The following is a 16,735-nucleotide window of genomic DNA, read 5'->3' as shown; positions in this document are numbered from 1 at the left end:
AATATAGGTAGTCCTCGACTTATAACAGTTCATTTAGTGACCTTTCAAAGTTACAAGAGCACTAAAACAAGTAAGTGACTTATTACCATTTTTCACACTTACGAATATTGCAGCATCTCCATGGTCAAATTAAAATGGGAACTGAGTTGTATTTATGACAGTTGTGGTGTCCTGGGATCACGTGATCACCATTTGAGACCTTCTGACAAACAAAGTCAAGGGCAAACCAAATTCAATTAACAAATATGTTACTAACTTAATAACTGCAGTGATTCACTTAACAACTGTAGCAAGAAAGGTCGTAAACTGGGGCAAAACTCACTTAACAAATGTCTCGCTTGGCAAGATAAATTGTGGGCTCAATTGTGATTCTAAGTCGAGGACTACCTGCATGTGGCAAACACTAATTATTGCTAGAATTCCTCCACATGACAATATCCGCCTTGAATAACAAGACCTCAATAGGGAAAGAAGGATGGAAAATTTCCAGTGCTCCCTGCCAGCTTCACACAAGGAAACTTAAGGAGAAGCTGGTAGGAAGTTGGAAATCATTTCTGCTCCCACTGCTTTTTTGCCCACCTGTTGTCATTCTACTGATAGGAAAGAATATTTGTAGCTTAGGATTGAAATGAGGGGTCCATGGGGCTTTCTGAGTTGGTCTATTTTCTTGCAGATTTTCCATTACCAAACTAGGTAACATCATCAGTGCGATCATTCTGTTCGTTTGTTTAGAAAAAAGAATATTTCTGAGATGAAGACCCAATAGGACACGGGTCATCTAGTAATAGTCTAAAAATTAGAATATAAAGATAGTACAGTATTTGTTATGCTACAATAAGTAAGATTACTATAAAAAGAGTGTGTTATGAAACACAGGATGCCGTTTTGCTTGGCTTATTAGATAATAAAGTAGATCAAAATTTATGGATATACTATCTACCACATTTTACCTCTCAGTTACATGTACAATTACAGTTCACACCAAAAGATAGTCACATATACGTAAAATAAACGTGTTTATATATATAGCATAGTTATATCTTATTAAAAGATTGTGCCAAAGTTTTACTTCAAAAATAGAAAGTTAACAGACATCATGTTTGTTTGAATAACAAATGTGAGAAAAATATGAGAAAATAATAGCAAGATACCAGCAGCAATTAAAGATATGTACAGACAGATCTACTCTGTGAATCTGAATGACTTTTAAGTCATCAAAATATGTGAAAATATGGAAATTGTAATAAGGCAATTGAAACTTATTGCCGAGGGGATGATGTATTATAATAACACAACCCTGACCTCTTGTGGGAAAAATAGAGAAGCTATAAAGCTATGAAATGGTAGTGCTTACTCTCTAGCATGAGAATGAGGAAAATCAGAGATCATTGAAATAGAATCTCTTGAGTTTGATGATAATTGGAGAAAATATTCTGAAATACATGTACTTCAGAAGTCACTTTAATGTTTAAGTACAAAAACCTTTCTTGTTATCACAGAACTATAGATTTCACTCCTGTGGGGAACATTATAGAGGCAGGGAATTGGCTGATTATAATGGTAAAACAAGGTTGTTACTAAGTTAGTACAAATTTTCTATAAAACATTGAGAATACTTATTGTCTCATAAGGTATGATTAGAAAATAGATGATTTTATATTCCTTCCTTCCTTCCTTCCTTCCTTCCTTCCTTCCTTCCTTCCTTCCTTCCTTCCTTCCTTCCTTCCTTCCTTCCTTCCTTCCTTGCAATACCGTTTCTTATTCTTTCCTATCTTTCCCAAAGAGGATTAAGTAAGCAGCTAATGTAATGCAGACATATATAAGTGACAGGAGGCTTTGTGAATCAGTTGGGAAAACCACAGGCTGCCAAATTCATAAAATTAGCAATTTCATTTGGAACATTTCTCATGGGCTGACAGCATTGCAGTAATTTAGTACTGTAGTTGCAGTGGCAGAACTTGTGAATCAATGCAAAACAGTGTCTACCAGAAAAAAAAAGATACCAGGATGTGGACCATGTGTCTGATTGTTTCACAAGATTAATTTCATAGTCAGCATTTCGAACATAAGCATTTACAAGTGGAAAACATGATTTATGTGATGTAAGATAGATTTGATCTGAAAAAATAGGAACGAATTGAGAGATGTGTAGAAATAATCTGATACATACTGATATTTCCCTTTTTCTTATTTATATTTCTGCAAATGATTCATTAGGAAAATTTATAGCATATTTGGTATGTGGGGGAAATAGCACTTGGTTTTGAATCTTTGCTATTCAATTTGTGTAGTCATGACACGCTAAATAGCATAAATCTGCAAGATGTTTAATGAATATCCATCCTTAGTGAGAAGGTAGTTAATATAAATATTTGAACATCTGGGCCACGTGCTAGATAGATGCTTTTTTTTCTTATGGAGAAATTCTATTGAACTCAACAGATCTTATTTAGCAGAATACAAAAAACCTATATTTCTACTGATAAAACTTTTTTGTATTATTTAATTTAGAGATGCTAATTGCAGAATACCATTAAAATCTTGGTGCTAATTCTCACTGATTGGATTCACATAGCAAAAGTCTGCTTGTTTGTGACACACATATTGTCTGATTGTAGGTTTGTAACTGATAAACAATGAAAAATTAGTGAAACTAATACTTAAAAAAATCAGTGCTATAGAAATTGAGTAAACACACACTTAAGCAATCATTGCCAATCATTTTGTGAGGTACTGATTGCCCAATTGGCCCCCAGTGTCATGATAATATAAAGCAATAGCCACTTTTCAATGTGATCATTTTAATTCATATTATGGTAGTGCAGTTCAAAAGAATGAATAACACTGTAACTGATTCTAGAACTAATTCAGTTAGTTCTGTCAAAGTTTCCACCATGTTCATTTTTTCTTTTTCTGAATTATCCCTGGCTTGTAGAAAAATACAGGCAGCTGTCTCATTTGAGTCTGGACCAGAAGTATTTATCCAGTTGATTGGTTACCCATATTTTTTCTAAGAGCTCAAAGCAACATAGATAGCACTCTCTCATACAATTTTATACGCAAAAATCCCTGTGAACTGGGATAGCCTGAGAAGTAGTAGCTGGCTTAAAAACACACAGTGGGTTTCTCTGGTTAAGGTGGATTTGAAGCTGGATCTCTCCACATCTAGAACCTTAAATAGTTCACCATAGTCAATCTCATTTCATATTATCTACTCTGAATGGTAGCATCGTTCAGGATTTTGAACACTGCTGTAGAAAGTAAGGAAGGTGACCTTCATGGAGATAGGAAACCCTAAGCAAAAGGGACTGGAGCATTTTTAAAGTCCAGAATAATAGAGATAACATTTGGAAACAACTCGGGCAGACCCCTCCCTAATTCACTGGTCTTTAAAAAGGGAGAGAAGGGACAGCAGAATCAGACTTGCAAGATTTTCCTTTTATAGACATTCTCAATCAAAATACTTTTAACTTTCATGTGGAATTGATGTCCTGGTCTGAGGACTACCTACTGAGTTGTCTACCTACTGAGTTGACAACTGCCAACAGAAATGCATTTCAGCAATTGCAAGTACCGATTGTGACAAGCAAAATGATCTAAAGTCGCTTGTAACACAAATCATGTTGACTGTTGTCCTGATGATGCAAATCAAATTGCATTTCCAGCATGTTTTCATTGAGAGAAATCCAAGCTACCCTGGGTCTAAATGATAAATCCTTCCTCATCTTATAGAACTACCCATCCACCCCCATACTCAAGATCCTTTTAACTCTATTAACAAATTTGGGAGGGAGGGAAGAAGTCTATTTTTAAATTATTTTTGAGATTTTTCAAAAGGTCAGCCAAACCACAAGTCATATTTAAAACACTAATAAAACCAACTGAAATATTAGCTTAGCAAGATTTTAAAAACATTTCTTATAAGTTATGAAGAATGTTCATTTAGGAAAATTGATTCATTTAGGAAAAATTAAGTCAGTGATGAACACACCTCAATATGACCATGTTATACCTTCGCTCTGAGCTGCACTGATTCCCTGTGTGTTTCTGGTGGAATTCAAGCTGCTTTAGATAGTCATCTATAAAGCTTTCATGGCATGGAATATTTGTGGGACCAACTCTGCCCAGTTCTTTCAACCTGCCAATTCTAGTTCCCTTCAATTAAAGAATAATAAAGAATGCCATCTTATGAAATCTTGGAAGCCTGCCTTTTCTGATTCAGTGGCTGTCCTCTGAAACATCATCTGCCTGAGATCAGAGGGGCCCTGACCCTCTCTGAGCCTTGTGTAAAGCACTAAAGTCCTGGATGGAGATCAGATTTCCCTTTGAGAAGTTTGTGCTACTGCCTTGTTGGGTTCATTCTTGGTAACCATTCTTGTTTTTTTTAATTCTGTGACATTTGTGTTATGTTGTTTTAATATGCTTTTAGTTCCCCAGAGTTGCATTCACGAGATGGGCAGGCATATTATTTGAGCTAATAAAATGTATAAATACATTTGTTTTATAGTGTGGATTATTTAAAGGCTGTATTTGGGACAATTAAAATGAGTTCGTATCATAATTACAATTATAATTAATGCTATTTCATTTTTTCCCTTGTAGAGATCTTTCCAATAACAGAATTGGTTGTTTAACACCTGAAATATTTGTGGGTCTTAAAAACCTTCATAAATTGTGAGTATGGTATTTTTTTTTAAAAAAGAAATTATCACAATAACTTTTACACATTAAGTTAAAATAGCATAATGATACACAAGTAACAGGGCAAAATTGTTTGGTTGAATCTATAGCTTGATTGGTAGTGTTCCAGTATTACAGTGTAACACACTGAGTCTCGGGTCCCCCTGAGCTACTCAGAATGTTCTACTGTGCTCCACACCCTTTGAACCAGGAGACTTAATGCAATGTTAATTGGTAAGTGGAAAACTAGCACAATGGGGTGGGTTTATTTTTTTCTTTGAGTTTTATAATAATAAAATAATATTTAGGAGGTGAATGTTAGCACTAGAGGAAACCATTGCCTTCCATCATTCCCCATCTTATCTTTCTCCATTAATGAAAAAAAATATGTTTTTTTCCCTTCAGATAATTAAACTCAGGCCAAAGGATGCGGGGTCTTCTTTTGAGGAAATAGACAAATTGACAAGAAGTGTCTTGATCTTCTCTGTTCATGGAATCCTCTGTTGACAATAAGCTTGTTCTGGGATTCCTTTCATGAACAGAAGGGGACTTTGGGATTGAAGCTAGAGGTCTATGGAGATTCTCAGTCATCCAGGTCATGGATGTCCCAAATGTGCTCTGGGACAATTTGATGCTAGGTTTACAAAAAAAAAAAAAGAAAAGAAAAGAAAAGAAAGAAAAAATAATAATTCTGATGCAAAATGAGTACTGAATTAAAGTTTTCATCATTTTCATCATTTGTGTTGTAAATGTTGTACCTTGATGAAGGTATCTTTTCTTTTATGTACACTGAGAGCATATGCACCAAGACAAATTCCTTGTGTGTCCAATCACATTTGGCCAATAAAAATTCTATTCTATTCTATTCTATTCTATTCTGTTCTGTTCTGTTCTGTTCTGTTCTGTTCTGTTCTGTTCTATTCTATTCTATTCTATTCTATTCTATTCTATTCTAAAAGTTTTCATAATTTATACTTTTATAAAAATATATATTTTACTGTTGTTATTTTTTATTTTTATTTATTTATTTTGTCACAACAGTATTTATAAGCATAAGCATGAACATAACTATATAATATATAAGCATATATATAAGCATAAGTATGTAATAACTATATTAATTGGATATAATGAAAGGAAACAATAGGAAACAATATGTTGTTGCTTGGTTTGATCCAGGTCTTCCCTTCTTGCTGGAAGCCTCTTCCTGTTGTACTGAGCCAAACTGATTTCATATTTTCATTGTCACATTATCTGTAGATTTCTTCTTATCTCATTTTCTTTCTTCCCCCATCTGTTTTTAAACTGCTGCTACAACAACGTTGGCAATGTTCCTAACTTCATTTGAGGCCAATCACCCCTAGAATGGCTATTTTTTGCAAAGGGGCAGAATCTGCTTCAGTGAACTTTCAGGAAGTAAACACTTTCTCAGTTCTGCTTTTTGAAGGAAGCCATATTTTGATCTGGGGGTCTTCCCATGGAGAACCTACCAGCTTTGCTGATGCATTTTCATAATCACACCTTATGGGAACAGTCAAATTATTTTCCTTCCGGTGCAAATGCAGTTAGTTTAAATTACCAGATTTCAATTTTGCAACTTATAATGCTGCAGCATTGTATTGCTTTTGTTGGTTCCAATTGGACTTCAGGGATACACATACACACTCTCCATTCATATAGTTCGTTGTGGGTCCTGTGCTAGGATTTGTCCATTAACTCAGCACCAACAATACAGTATATCTCTAGGTCAGGGGTCTCCAATCTTGACAATTTTAAGACTTGTGGACTTCAACTCCCAGAATTCCTCAGTCAGCTTTGCTGGCTGACGGATTCTGGGAGGAAGTCCACAAGTCTTAAAGTTGCCGAGGTTGGAGACCCCTGCTCTAGGTCTCTCCTACAGTTAGCAGGCTGATCTCTATGTAAACTCCATCTTTCAGGTACATCTGTATTAAAATTGACCCAAGGAACCCAGGGGATGTTTATATAAAATTTTGTGCCCAATGAAACATGAGCATTTCATGAGGCAGGCTGATTCCCAAACCTCTGTATTTGTTTGGCTATCTCTGCTAAATTTATTTCTAGGATATTTGAAGTCTGGCCCAATATATTATCCACAGCTCATTCAATCAACCACTCCATTCTTCTCACCATGGGTGAGTAACAAAATTCAAGCCACAAACCTCTTTAGTTTCTTGAGTAAGTTATAGCATGAGTTTAACAATCAGGCTAGATTTTAGGGCATTTTTTTATCTTAAAAGCTTCATAAAAATAATCATAAAATTAAGCATTTCAACTTTGAAGCATTCTTCTAATCTAAAGGAAGATGAAAGAGAGTAGGATGTGAGGAATATCTTTAAAATTGATTGTAAAAAGGAGTGTCTTGCTTTCTGTATTTGGTGTTTTCATTATTCACTGTACTTCATTGATTTTTCTGAGATAGGATAAATCTCATTGAAACTAATTCAGCTCATTTATTACTAAAGGTTGATTGTCTTCTTCTGAATATGTTACTCCTTCAGACCTTTAGGATTGGACATCCTTATTTCAACCCATACTTCCTTTTGCTTTTTAAAAATTCATTGTTATGTATAACAATTTACATTTTACATTCTTTTTCAACTACGTTCATCTGCATGTGCACATGACAGTAGCTGGCTCTCTGGGCAGACATTTTGGTTCTATTTCTTGCCTTTCATGACAGTCTATAGTCAACTTGCTTTAGGTATTTTAACCTGTTGTTATATATCAAGTACTCAGGGTTTTTTCTTTTTTCTTTTTCTGACAACTCGGAAACTTGTTTTCCTGTAAAATCTAAACTGGTCAGGGAGAAAGAAAAGCAAGTAAAATAGATCAAGAGGTTATGTCCTTTTGCAGAACTATACCAAAACAATAAAAAAAATCACTATTTGTGACATGGTTTCATACACAATAGTTATCCCTTGAGGGCAGATAATTTACTAATTTACAGGAACTCTTATCTACCCTGCCTCTCGCCATCCGACTTCACTCTCTATGGTAGATTTCCCAGACAACTTGCAAGAGTGCCTGAAATTAATCTTCTAGACAGTTGCTAATCAGGTTCACAATTCCTGTAAAAAGCGCTGCATCTTGCCTCATTCCATCTATTGATCTCTGGATTCCAATATGCTATTATTTTCTCTCCCTCCTCCTTCAGAAAGAGGCTGTATACCGTCACAGAGAACTGTGGTCAGGACACCAGTCAGCTCTAAAACAAAAATGTTATATATAACAATTTTAAATGAGAATTTCTGTAGAGGAAAAATAATGCCTTATTGGCGAAGAAGCTATCCAGTTACACCAAGAGTTCGGAAGTTCATTTTGGGTTTGTTGGTTTTTTGTTTTGTTTTTTTTGGTAAAAGTGAGATAAATGCACCTAGCGTTAATGAAAATATTGTGGATAGCAAGGAGGGCTACAATATATATTGTAGGGATGGGAACAAAACTATTTTTATTATTTTTGGTCAGTGGGAGGCAGCATTGATTGCATCATTGTGTTGCCTGGCTCTTTTTAGTTTTCTGAGGCTAACAGAAGTGAAAATAATTTTATAGCCATCTTCAAAACTCTTCAGATGAATCTGGGAGTGTAAACAGTGTGAAGTAAAAGTGCCTTAGAGAGATACTTTATAGTGTGGAAGTGACCTAATATTCCTAATGCTTTTAATACTTTGCAAAAAAAGAAAAACAATGGAAAGGAAGAGAGAGAAATTAAAAAAGAAATTAAAAAATGGAAAAGGAAAGGAAAAAGTGAAAAAAGTAAGAGAAATATAAAGGAAAGAAAGAAAAAGAAGGAAGGATAAACAAAGGAAACTACTCCAGACTCAAAAATGTTAAGAATTCTTCAGTCCATTAAAAATGGGAGCATGGCAGCCCCTCCCCATTTGAATGTTTTAAAACACAACACTAAATTCATCAACTGTCATGGCATCTCATGAAACAGAAGGAATGTTTTATCATTTATGGTAGGCATGTAAAAAAATTGCAGTGAACTAGAATGGCAGACACAGTATAATGTAGAAAAACTTGCAATTTTAATCTGAAATGAAACTACAATTTTTCGTAGTAGCAATAATCTCATAAAAAATTACAAGAAACATAATTTAGTGAGATGTATATTTACAGCAGTGAAAAAAGTTTTGGTCAACACCTGAAGAAAGAGGCAGTTTTGACAGTATTGTATGTATTTAGGAACTTAACCATGGAGAATATGCGCTCTCCCTCCCTCCCTCCCTCTCTCTCTCTCCCTCTCCCTCTCTCTCTCTCTCTTTCTCTCCCTCTTTCTTTCTCTCTCTCCCTTTTTCTTTCTCTCCCTCCCTCCCTCTCAAATGGTTATCCAATCTCGTCTTAAAAATTTCCAGTGTTGGAGCATTTACAACTTCTGGAGGCGAGTTGTTAGACTGATTAATTGTTTAACAGTCAGAAAATTTCTTCTTAGTTTGAGGTTGCTTCTCTCCTTGATTAGTTTCCACCCATTGCTTCTTGTCCTTCCCTCAGGTGCTTTGGAGAATAGCTTGGCTCCCTCTTCTTTGTGGCAGCCTCTGAGATATTGGAATACTGCTATCATGTCACCCCTAGCCGTTCTTTTCATCAAACTAGACATACCCAATTCCAGTATGTTTTAGCCTCCAGTCCCTTAATCATCTTTGTTGCTCTTCTCTGCACTCTTTCTAGAGTCTCAACATCTTTTTTACATCATGGCGACCAAAATTTGATGCAGTATTCCAAGTGTGGCCTTACCAAAGCATTATAAAGTGGTATTAACACTTCATGTGATCTTGATTCTATCTCACAGCCTAGAACTGTGTTGGCTTTTTTGGCAGCTGCAGCACACTGCTGGTTTACATTTAAATGATTGTCCACTAGGACTCAAAGATCCCTCTCACAGTTACTACTATTGAATGAGGTACCACATATACTGTACCTGTGCATTTTGTTTTTCTTTCCTAAATGTAGAACCTTACTTTTTTCACCATTGAATTTCATTTTGTTAGTTAGCGCCCAATGTTCAAGTCTGTCAAGATCCTTCTATATACTAAGCCTATCTTCTGGAGTGTTGGCTATTCTGCTAGCTTGATGTTGTCTGCAAGTTTGATGAGTTCCCCATCTAGGGGAACTCATCTAGGGGATCATCTAGTTCCCCATCTAGGGGAACCCCATCTTGTCAAGAGTGGCGTTCCTCAAGGCAGCGTCCTTGGACCAACACTCTTCATACTATACATTAATGATCTTTGTGACCATATCTCAAGTAATTGTGCTCTCTTTGCTGACGATGTCAAACTATTTAACACCACAGATAATACATCTATCATTCAAAAAGACCTTGATCATCTAACCGCTTGGTCTAAAACTTGGCAACTCCAAATCTCAACCAGCAAATGCTCAGTCTTACATATAGGAGAAAAGAACCCAAACACTAAGTACATACTTGATGGACATTACCTTACAGACGATCCCCATCCTGTTAAAGACCTTGGAGTTTTCATGTCAAATGATCTAAGTGCCAAAGCCCACTGCAAATACATAGCAAAAAAGGCTGTAAGAGTTGTAAACCTAATCTTGCGTAGCTTCTTTTCCAAAAACACTACACTACTAACCAGAGCATATAAAACATTTGCCAGACCAATTCTAGAATACTGCTCACCTGTTTGGAACCCTCACCATATCTCTGAAATCAATACAATTGAACGTGTCCAGAAATTATTTTACAAGAAGAGTTCTCCATTCCTCTGTAAACAACAAAATACCTTATCCCACTAGACTTGAAATCCTAGGCTTAGAAAACTTGGAACTCCATCACCTTCGACAAGACCTAAATTTAACTCATAGAATCATCTATTGTAATGTCCTTCCTGTTAAAGACTACTTCAGCTTTAATTGCAATAATACAAGAGCAACCAATAGATTTAAACTTAATGTTAACCGCTTTAATCTAGATTGCAGAAAATATGACTTCTGTAACAGAATCATCAGTGTTTGGAATACTTTACCTGACTCTGTGGTCTCTTCCCATAATCCTAAAAACTTTATCCTAAAACTTTCTACTATTGACCTCACCCCATTCCTAAGAGGACCATAAGGGGCGTGCATAAGCGCACAAACGTGCCTACCGTTCCTGTCCTATTGTTTTTCTTTTCTTCTTCTTATATATATATATATATGCTTACACCTCCTAATATTTACTCATATATATGTTTATATACTATATAACTTTTCTGTATGATACTTACATATATTGTTGTGACAAAATAAATAAATAAAAAATCTATCCCCTCGTTCAAATCGCTGATGAAGTTGAAGAGCACTGGGCCTAAAACAGAACCTTGGGATACCCCACTGCATACTTCTCTCACTGTAAATGCAGTTCCATTGAGGACTATATGTTGAGTGCAGTTGGTCAGCCAGTTACGAATCCATTTGGTGGTGATGCTGTCTAACCCACATTTTTCAATTTTATCAAATAGTAGGTTATAGTCTACTTTATCAAATACCTTGCAAGTTTGAGTTTAGGAAGATCAGTTATTTGTGTTTTTGTGCTATATGTCTGTCTGATTTCCCATGGGTTTAGTTGAATATTTTATATATATGATTATTGACATTACAGACATTTTCTGAAATGATTCATATGATATGACAGATATGGAGACAGTACCTGATAACAAAAATATGTCTGAATAATATACCAGTCTGACATTTCTTGACTCGCTTATTTATCTCTTGGCCCATATTTATCTTTTGCGAGCTGCTCAGATTCTGTTGTGATGCATCTTAAGACAACAACATTTTGTTTTATATATATATTTAAAAAGTTTGTGACCACATTGCCTGTTTTAACAACTTAGATTTGTAAACAAGCAAGATAACAGAAACTAATATTGAAGATAAAGAGAAGGCAAAAAAGAGAACAAAGCCAAAAGTGCAGAAAAGAAAGACAAATATATATAAAAAAATGACTTCCAATTTCCTTTTATAATAATTATAAGTATAAATCTAAATTAATTCTTACTATGGTTACATACCTTTAATTTTTTCCTACCTACTCTTTTTTATAGTCATCAAATTTATATAGCCTCTTTTCATTTTTTTTCTGTTTCAAACTCCATAAGCTCTTTCCAATCAGCATTAAACTGGCTTGTTCTGCAAATGATCTATACAGAGTAATTTTGAAAGTGTAATGGGACTATAATTTAATTGTCTTTTGGGAATTTTTTTGCACTGAATATCAGGTGATGTAGCAGATTGGCTGTTTTCCTTCAGTAATGCATGTCAGCCAAATTTGATGGATCTACTGAATCCATAACACAGACATGCTTTGTGATGCAAATTAAGCTTCTTTAAACTTTATTCACTTACTTGACTCAAGTGCATCTGATTACTATTTAATCCTGAACATGAATAACCACAAACAGTTAGCAGTATAATATCATAACATACGATTGTAATAATGTCACTGGAAAAGGCATCTAATTATGCTCATTGGTGCAAAAAAAAATAATAATACAGAAGAATCCAGTCATGTAGAAAACCAATATTGAACTATATTCTTTATAGATCCTTATTGTCCTACTGATTCTGATCCATACATTACAGAGTTGAGAATTAAATATGGTAATGACATTTCAGATCCTATTTCTGCTCTGGGTACATTAGAATTAATCAGAATTTATTTATGCCTTGAGATTCTGTACGGGTTGAGATTAGTACCCATTTTACATATTAATTAGGCCTCCTGAGGCAAAAATGCTGCCATAAGTATGGAGCATTTTAACAGTGTTTATGGAATGCCAGCTCTACTTATTCTCCATATTAAATTGAAAGAAAGCCTTGTGGGAGCTTTTTACTGTAATAATATTTAAAACAGCCATTGATTACCTACATAAATAGAAAGTGTTGCTTCCAGGAAGTGGATTCAAACAATTCAGCTTAATAATGCATGAGCAAGGTGAGATTGAATTCAGATTAGAAGATATAATAAACCTGATTCCTGGATTGGGATTCAACTTTTTGTGAAACATTGTGTTTATAATACTCAATACATGATTAAATGTACAGTTTCTGGCAGATGCAGGGTTTGCTTACAAATTGATGACTTGCCATCAAACCATTGTTGAAATGAAAGCCTTTATTATGTCCTGTTGGCCAGAAAGCAGCACAATAAAATACATAGATTTGTTATTAATTGTGCTGTCCTGGTCAGTCACACACACACACACACACACACACACACACACACACACGACGGTGGTTTAATGGTTTTATTTATTTATTTATTTATTTATTTATTTTGTCATGACATTATATATAAGCATCACATAAAAAGATTATATAGTATATAAACATAATATGAGATAATATAAGGAAGTATAAGCATATATATATATAAGAAGAAAAAAGAAAAGAAAGAAACAAGCAAACAATAGGACAGGAATGGTAGGCACGTTTGTGCTCTTATGCACGTCCCTTATAATCCTTTTAGAAATGGGGTGAGGTCAATAGTAGAAAGTTTTTGGTTAAAGCTTTTGGGATTATGGGAAGAGACCACAGAGTCAGGTAATGTGTTCCAAGCACTGATAACTCTGTTACAGAAGTCATATTTTCTGCAATCTAGATTAAAACGGTTAACATTAAGTTTGAATCTATTGGTTGCTCTTGTATTATTGCAATTGAAGCTGAAGTAGTCTTTAATAGGCAGGACATTACAATAGATGATTCTATGAGTTAAACTTAGGTCTTGTCGAAGGCGACGGAGTTCTAAGTTTTCTAAGCCTAGGATTTCAAGTCTGGTGGGATAAGGTATTTTGTTGTTTTCAGAGGAGTGGAGAACTCTTCTTGTAAAATATTTCTGGACATGTTTTGGTAAATTTTATTTACCAAAAACCCAGAACTATCCCTATTGTGTCCAGCCAAAATCAAACCATCGCTAGTCCATGGAACAATGGCCCAATGAGTCCACAAGGCACGTGAAAGTTCCTAAACAAGATAAGTCCACCAGTCAAATTAAATCTACAATACAAGAAGGTTCACAAGGCAAGAAGAGTCCAGAGTCCATGAAGCATGATGGAAAGTCAAGACACGATGTTAGTCCAAAGCAAGGCAGGAGCCACAATGCCCAGAAACACAACATCTAGGAAAGGACCATATTGTTCCCAGTGTCGTCTCCATCTGTTTGCTGTGCTAAATAGCCAGGCTCCAGTGCAGCTCGTCAAGAGGGATGAGGCTGCTGCCTTGTGAGTAGTTGAGCTGACCTTCGCTTCTCCTGCCTTTTCTTCACTCTACATATCTATGGAGATTCTCAGTCATCCAGGTCATGGTTGCAGCGATGTAACCATGATGTAACCTTTTTTGCGATGTAGTTGCAGCCCACTGGAACTACATTGCAAAAAAGGCTTTAAGAGTTGTAAACCTAATCTTACGTAGCTTCTTCTCCAGAAACACTACACTACTTACCAGAGCTTATAAAACATTTGCTAGACCAATTCTTGAATACAGCTTGACTGCCTGGAACCCATACCACATTTCAGACATCAATACAATTGAACGTGTCCAGAAATATTTTACAAGAAGATTTCTCCACTCCTCTGAATACAACAAAATACCTTATGCCACCAGACTTGAAATCTTGGGTTTAGAAAACTTAGAACTCCGCCACCTTCGACAGGACCTATGTTTAACTCATAGAATCATCTATTGCAATGTCATTCCTGTTAAAGACTACTTCAGCTTCAATCACAACAATACAAGAGTAAACAATAGATTTAAACTTAATGTTAACCGCTTCAATCTTGATTGCAGAAAATATTACTTCTGTAACAGAGTTGTTAATGCTTGGAATACACTAGCTGACTCTGTGGTCTCTTCTCAAAATCCCCAAAGCTTTACCCAAAAACTGTCTACTATTGACCTCACCCCATTCCTAAGAGGTCCATAAGGGGCGTGCATAAGAGCACAAACGTGCCTACCATTCCTGTCCTATTGTTTTCTTTCATTATATCCAATTAATATAGTTATTGCATGCTTATGCTTATATATATATGCTTATATATTATATACTTATGCTTATATATACTGTTGTGACAAAATAAATAAATAAATAAATAAATGGTTGTCCCAAAGGCACTTTTTCAAGAGGCTGAAGAAGCTTCTTGGATGAGAAGCGAAATGTCTTTAAAGAAAAACCAGAAAGTCCAGTTGCCTCTTGAAAAAGTACCTTTGGGCTCCACCCTGTGTTCTTGGATCAGTTGGCAAAGGCAGTTCCTCTTCCTCATCTCTGACTGGCTGCAGCTGAATGCTTTCCCTACTCAAAACCTCAGCTCGGTCCTGCTACAACTGTACCTCAGCTGAATCACCACTAGCTGGCTGTTTGTCAGGTTGCTCTCTCATCAGTAAAGCAGGAATGCTATGGAACAGGGTCTCCAACCTTAGTAACTTTAAGGCTTGTGGACTTAAACTCCCAGAGTTCCTCAGCCAGCTTTCCTGTTCCTAATAAATAAATTTCTAATATAATTCCAGTGCATTTAGAATCACTTTGATCTTTTTTATTGTCCTTGTGACTTGTGAAGATCAATTGGAACTATCTATGACGGGTATCAAACTCGCATCATCAGGCATCATTTTTTTAAATTTAATTTTGTCATAACAGTATACATAAACATTGTCAAAAGTAAAAAACATATCATGAAGAATATATATATATATATATATATATATATATATATATATATATATATATATATATATATATATATATATATATATATATATATATGTAGGACTTTGGTTATTCGGGTTTTCTCCCGCGTAAAATTGGAAGTGTCTTGGCGATGTTTCGACGAAGTCTCATTTGTCATCTTCAGGCTTCAGCTTCGTGCTTCTTAGGACAGGAACGGTAGGCACTTTTGTGCTCTTATGCACACTCCTTATAGATACATACATGATGTATCACGACTTTTCCCCCCTTTGCTAAATTGGGTATGGGTGTGGCCAGTGCGTGAGACATCCAGCCCTGATGTCAGGCCTGGAAGCCATCTTTTGCATTGGGTCTTCAGGCCTGCCATATTTACTACTGTGGGAAACTGGGCGGGAGGATGATATGGAGCATTGGTGATATATAGTCATAATAACATTCTGTTCTCAGAGAGTCAAGGACATCTTGCCCTGCACCTGGTGGGCTGGAACTGGGAGGCATCTCCAGTTGGGGCAGGGTTTTGATTGGGCCATGTGATGGACTTGTAGGTGTGGGGCAGGGACTTGGACTTTCCTTTGGATGGGGAAACCTGGAAGCTTTCAGATTCGGGTTTTCTGAGATGTGCCAATATGACATCTCTAATAAAATGGAACTTTTAGGAACTTCAAGCCTCGGAGTCTTCTTTCGTTGGGGGTGTTACTTGGAACCCTGACATTAACCCGAACACTTGATCTATGATATTTTGTGTTCTTCAGAATAAATAACAGGCTATAAACAAAACCACGAAATACAATGCCAGATATTTTCTCAATTCTATGGTAGACATTGTGGAATTTTTGCAGGAACAGCTCTTGAAAGAGGGATGAAAAAATATTCAGCTTAGATTTTAATTACCTTGTAATGAAGGGATCCATGAAGACAGAGCCAAATGACAAATTGGCATTGCAAAATTGTGATTCAACCCTTCCCCATTTGTATGTATGTTGTGAAATCAGAGATAAGTGCATAAGGGACTTGACATCTCAGGATCAAGATTCATGTTTTGTCATATGATGAAGCCCAGAATTTATGGAAATCTGATTCTGAGTAATAACTTTTATGCCTCCACTGAACACAATCTACTTCCCTTAAATTCTTCATGAATTTTTACAGTACAGAGATAATCCTATATCTTATTTGTATCATCTTCCCCAAATATATGGCCTCCAGGTGGGTTATTACTCCTAAAAACCTATCTGGGAATTTATTGGGTTAGGATGAAGTTCTAACTATCCTACTGTCACAGAAGCTGGAAAATGCTTCTCTTTTTACAGTGTTTTGGTTTGTTTCATAAGTAATTCTTACTACACAGGACCT

At 35.7% G+C, this 16,735-nt stretch overlaps 1 protein-coding gene across 3 annotated transcripts in view; it reads left to right on the top strand.

Annotated features, from left to right (window-relative positions):
- The window catches only part of ADGRA1 (adhesion G protein-coupled receptor A1), a 471,200-nt gene that overhangs the window by 125,075 nt on the left and 329,390 nt on the right, over positions 1 to 16,735 (top strand). For all 3 annotated transcript variants that reach the window (XR_009155704.1, XM_058188059.1, XM_058188058.1), the window contains exon 4: positions 4,603 to 4,674. Coding sequence is in view for 2 of the 3 variants with exons in the window: in XM_058188059.1 (XP_058044042.1) it covers positions 4,603 to 4,674 (72 nt within the window). In the remaining variant the exon portion in view is untranslated. The remainder of the gene's footprint in view (positions 1 to 4,602; positions 4,675 to 16,735) is intronic.

The sequence above is a fragment of the Ahaetulla prasina genome, chromosome 6 (genome assembly GCF_028640845.1).
Source record: "Ahaetulla prasina isolate Xishuangbanna chromosome 6, ASM2864084v1, whole genome shotgun sequence".
Classification (NCBI taxonomy): Eukaryota; Metazoa; Chordata; class Lepidosauria; order Squamata; family Colubridae; genus Ahaetulla; species Ahaetulla prasina.
The sequence above is the reverse complement of the archived record's forward strand: the minus strand, read 5'-3'. Positions and strand labels throughout refer to the sequence as shown.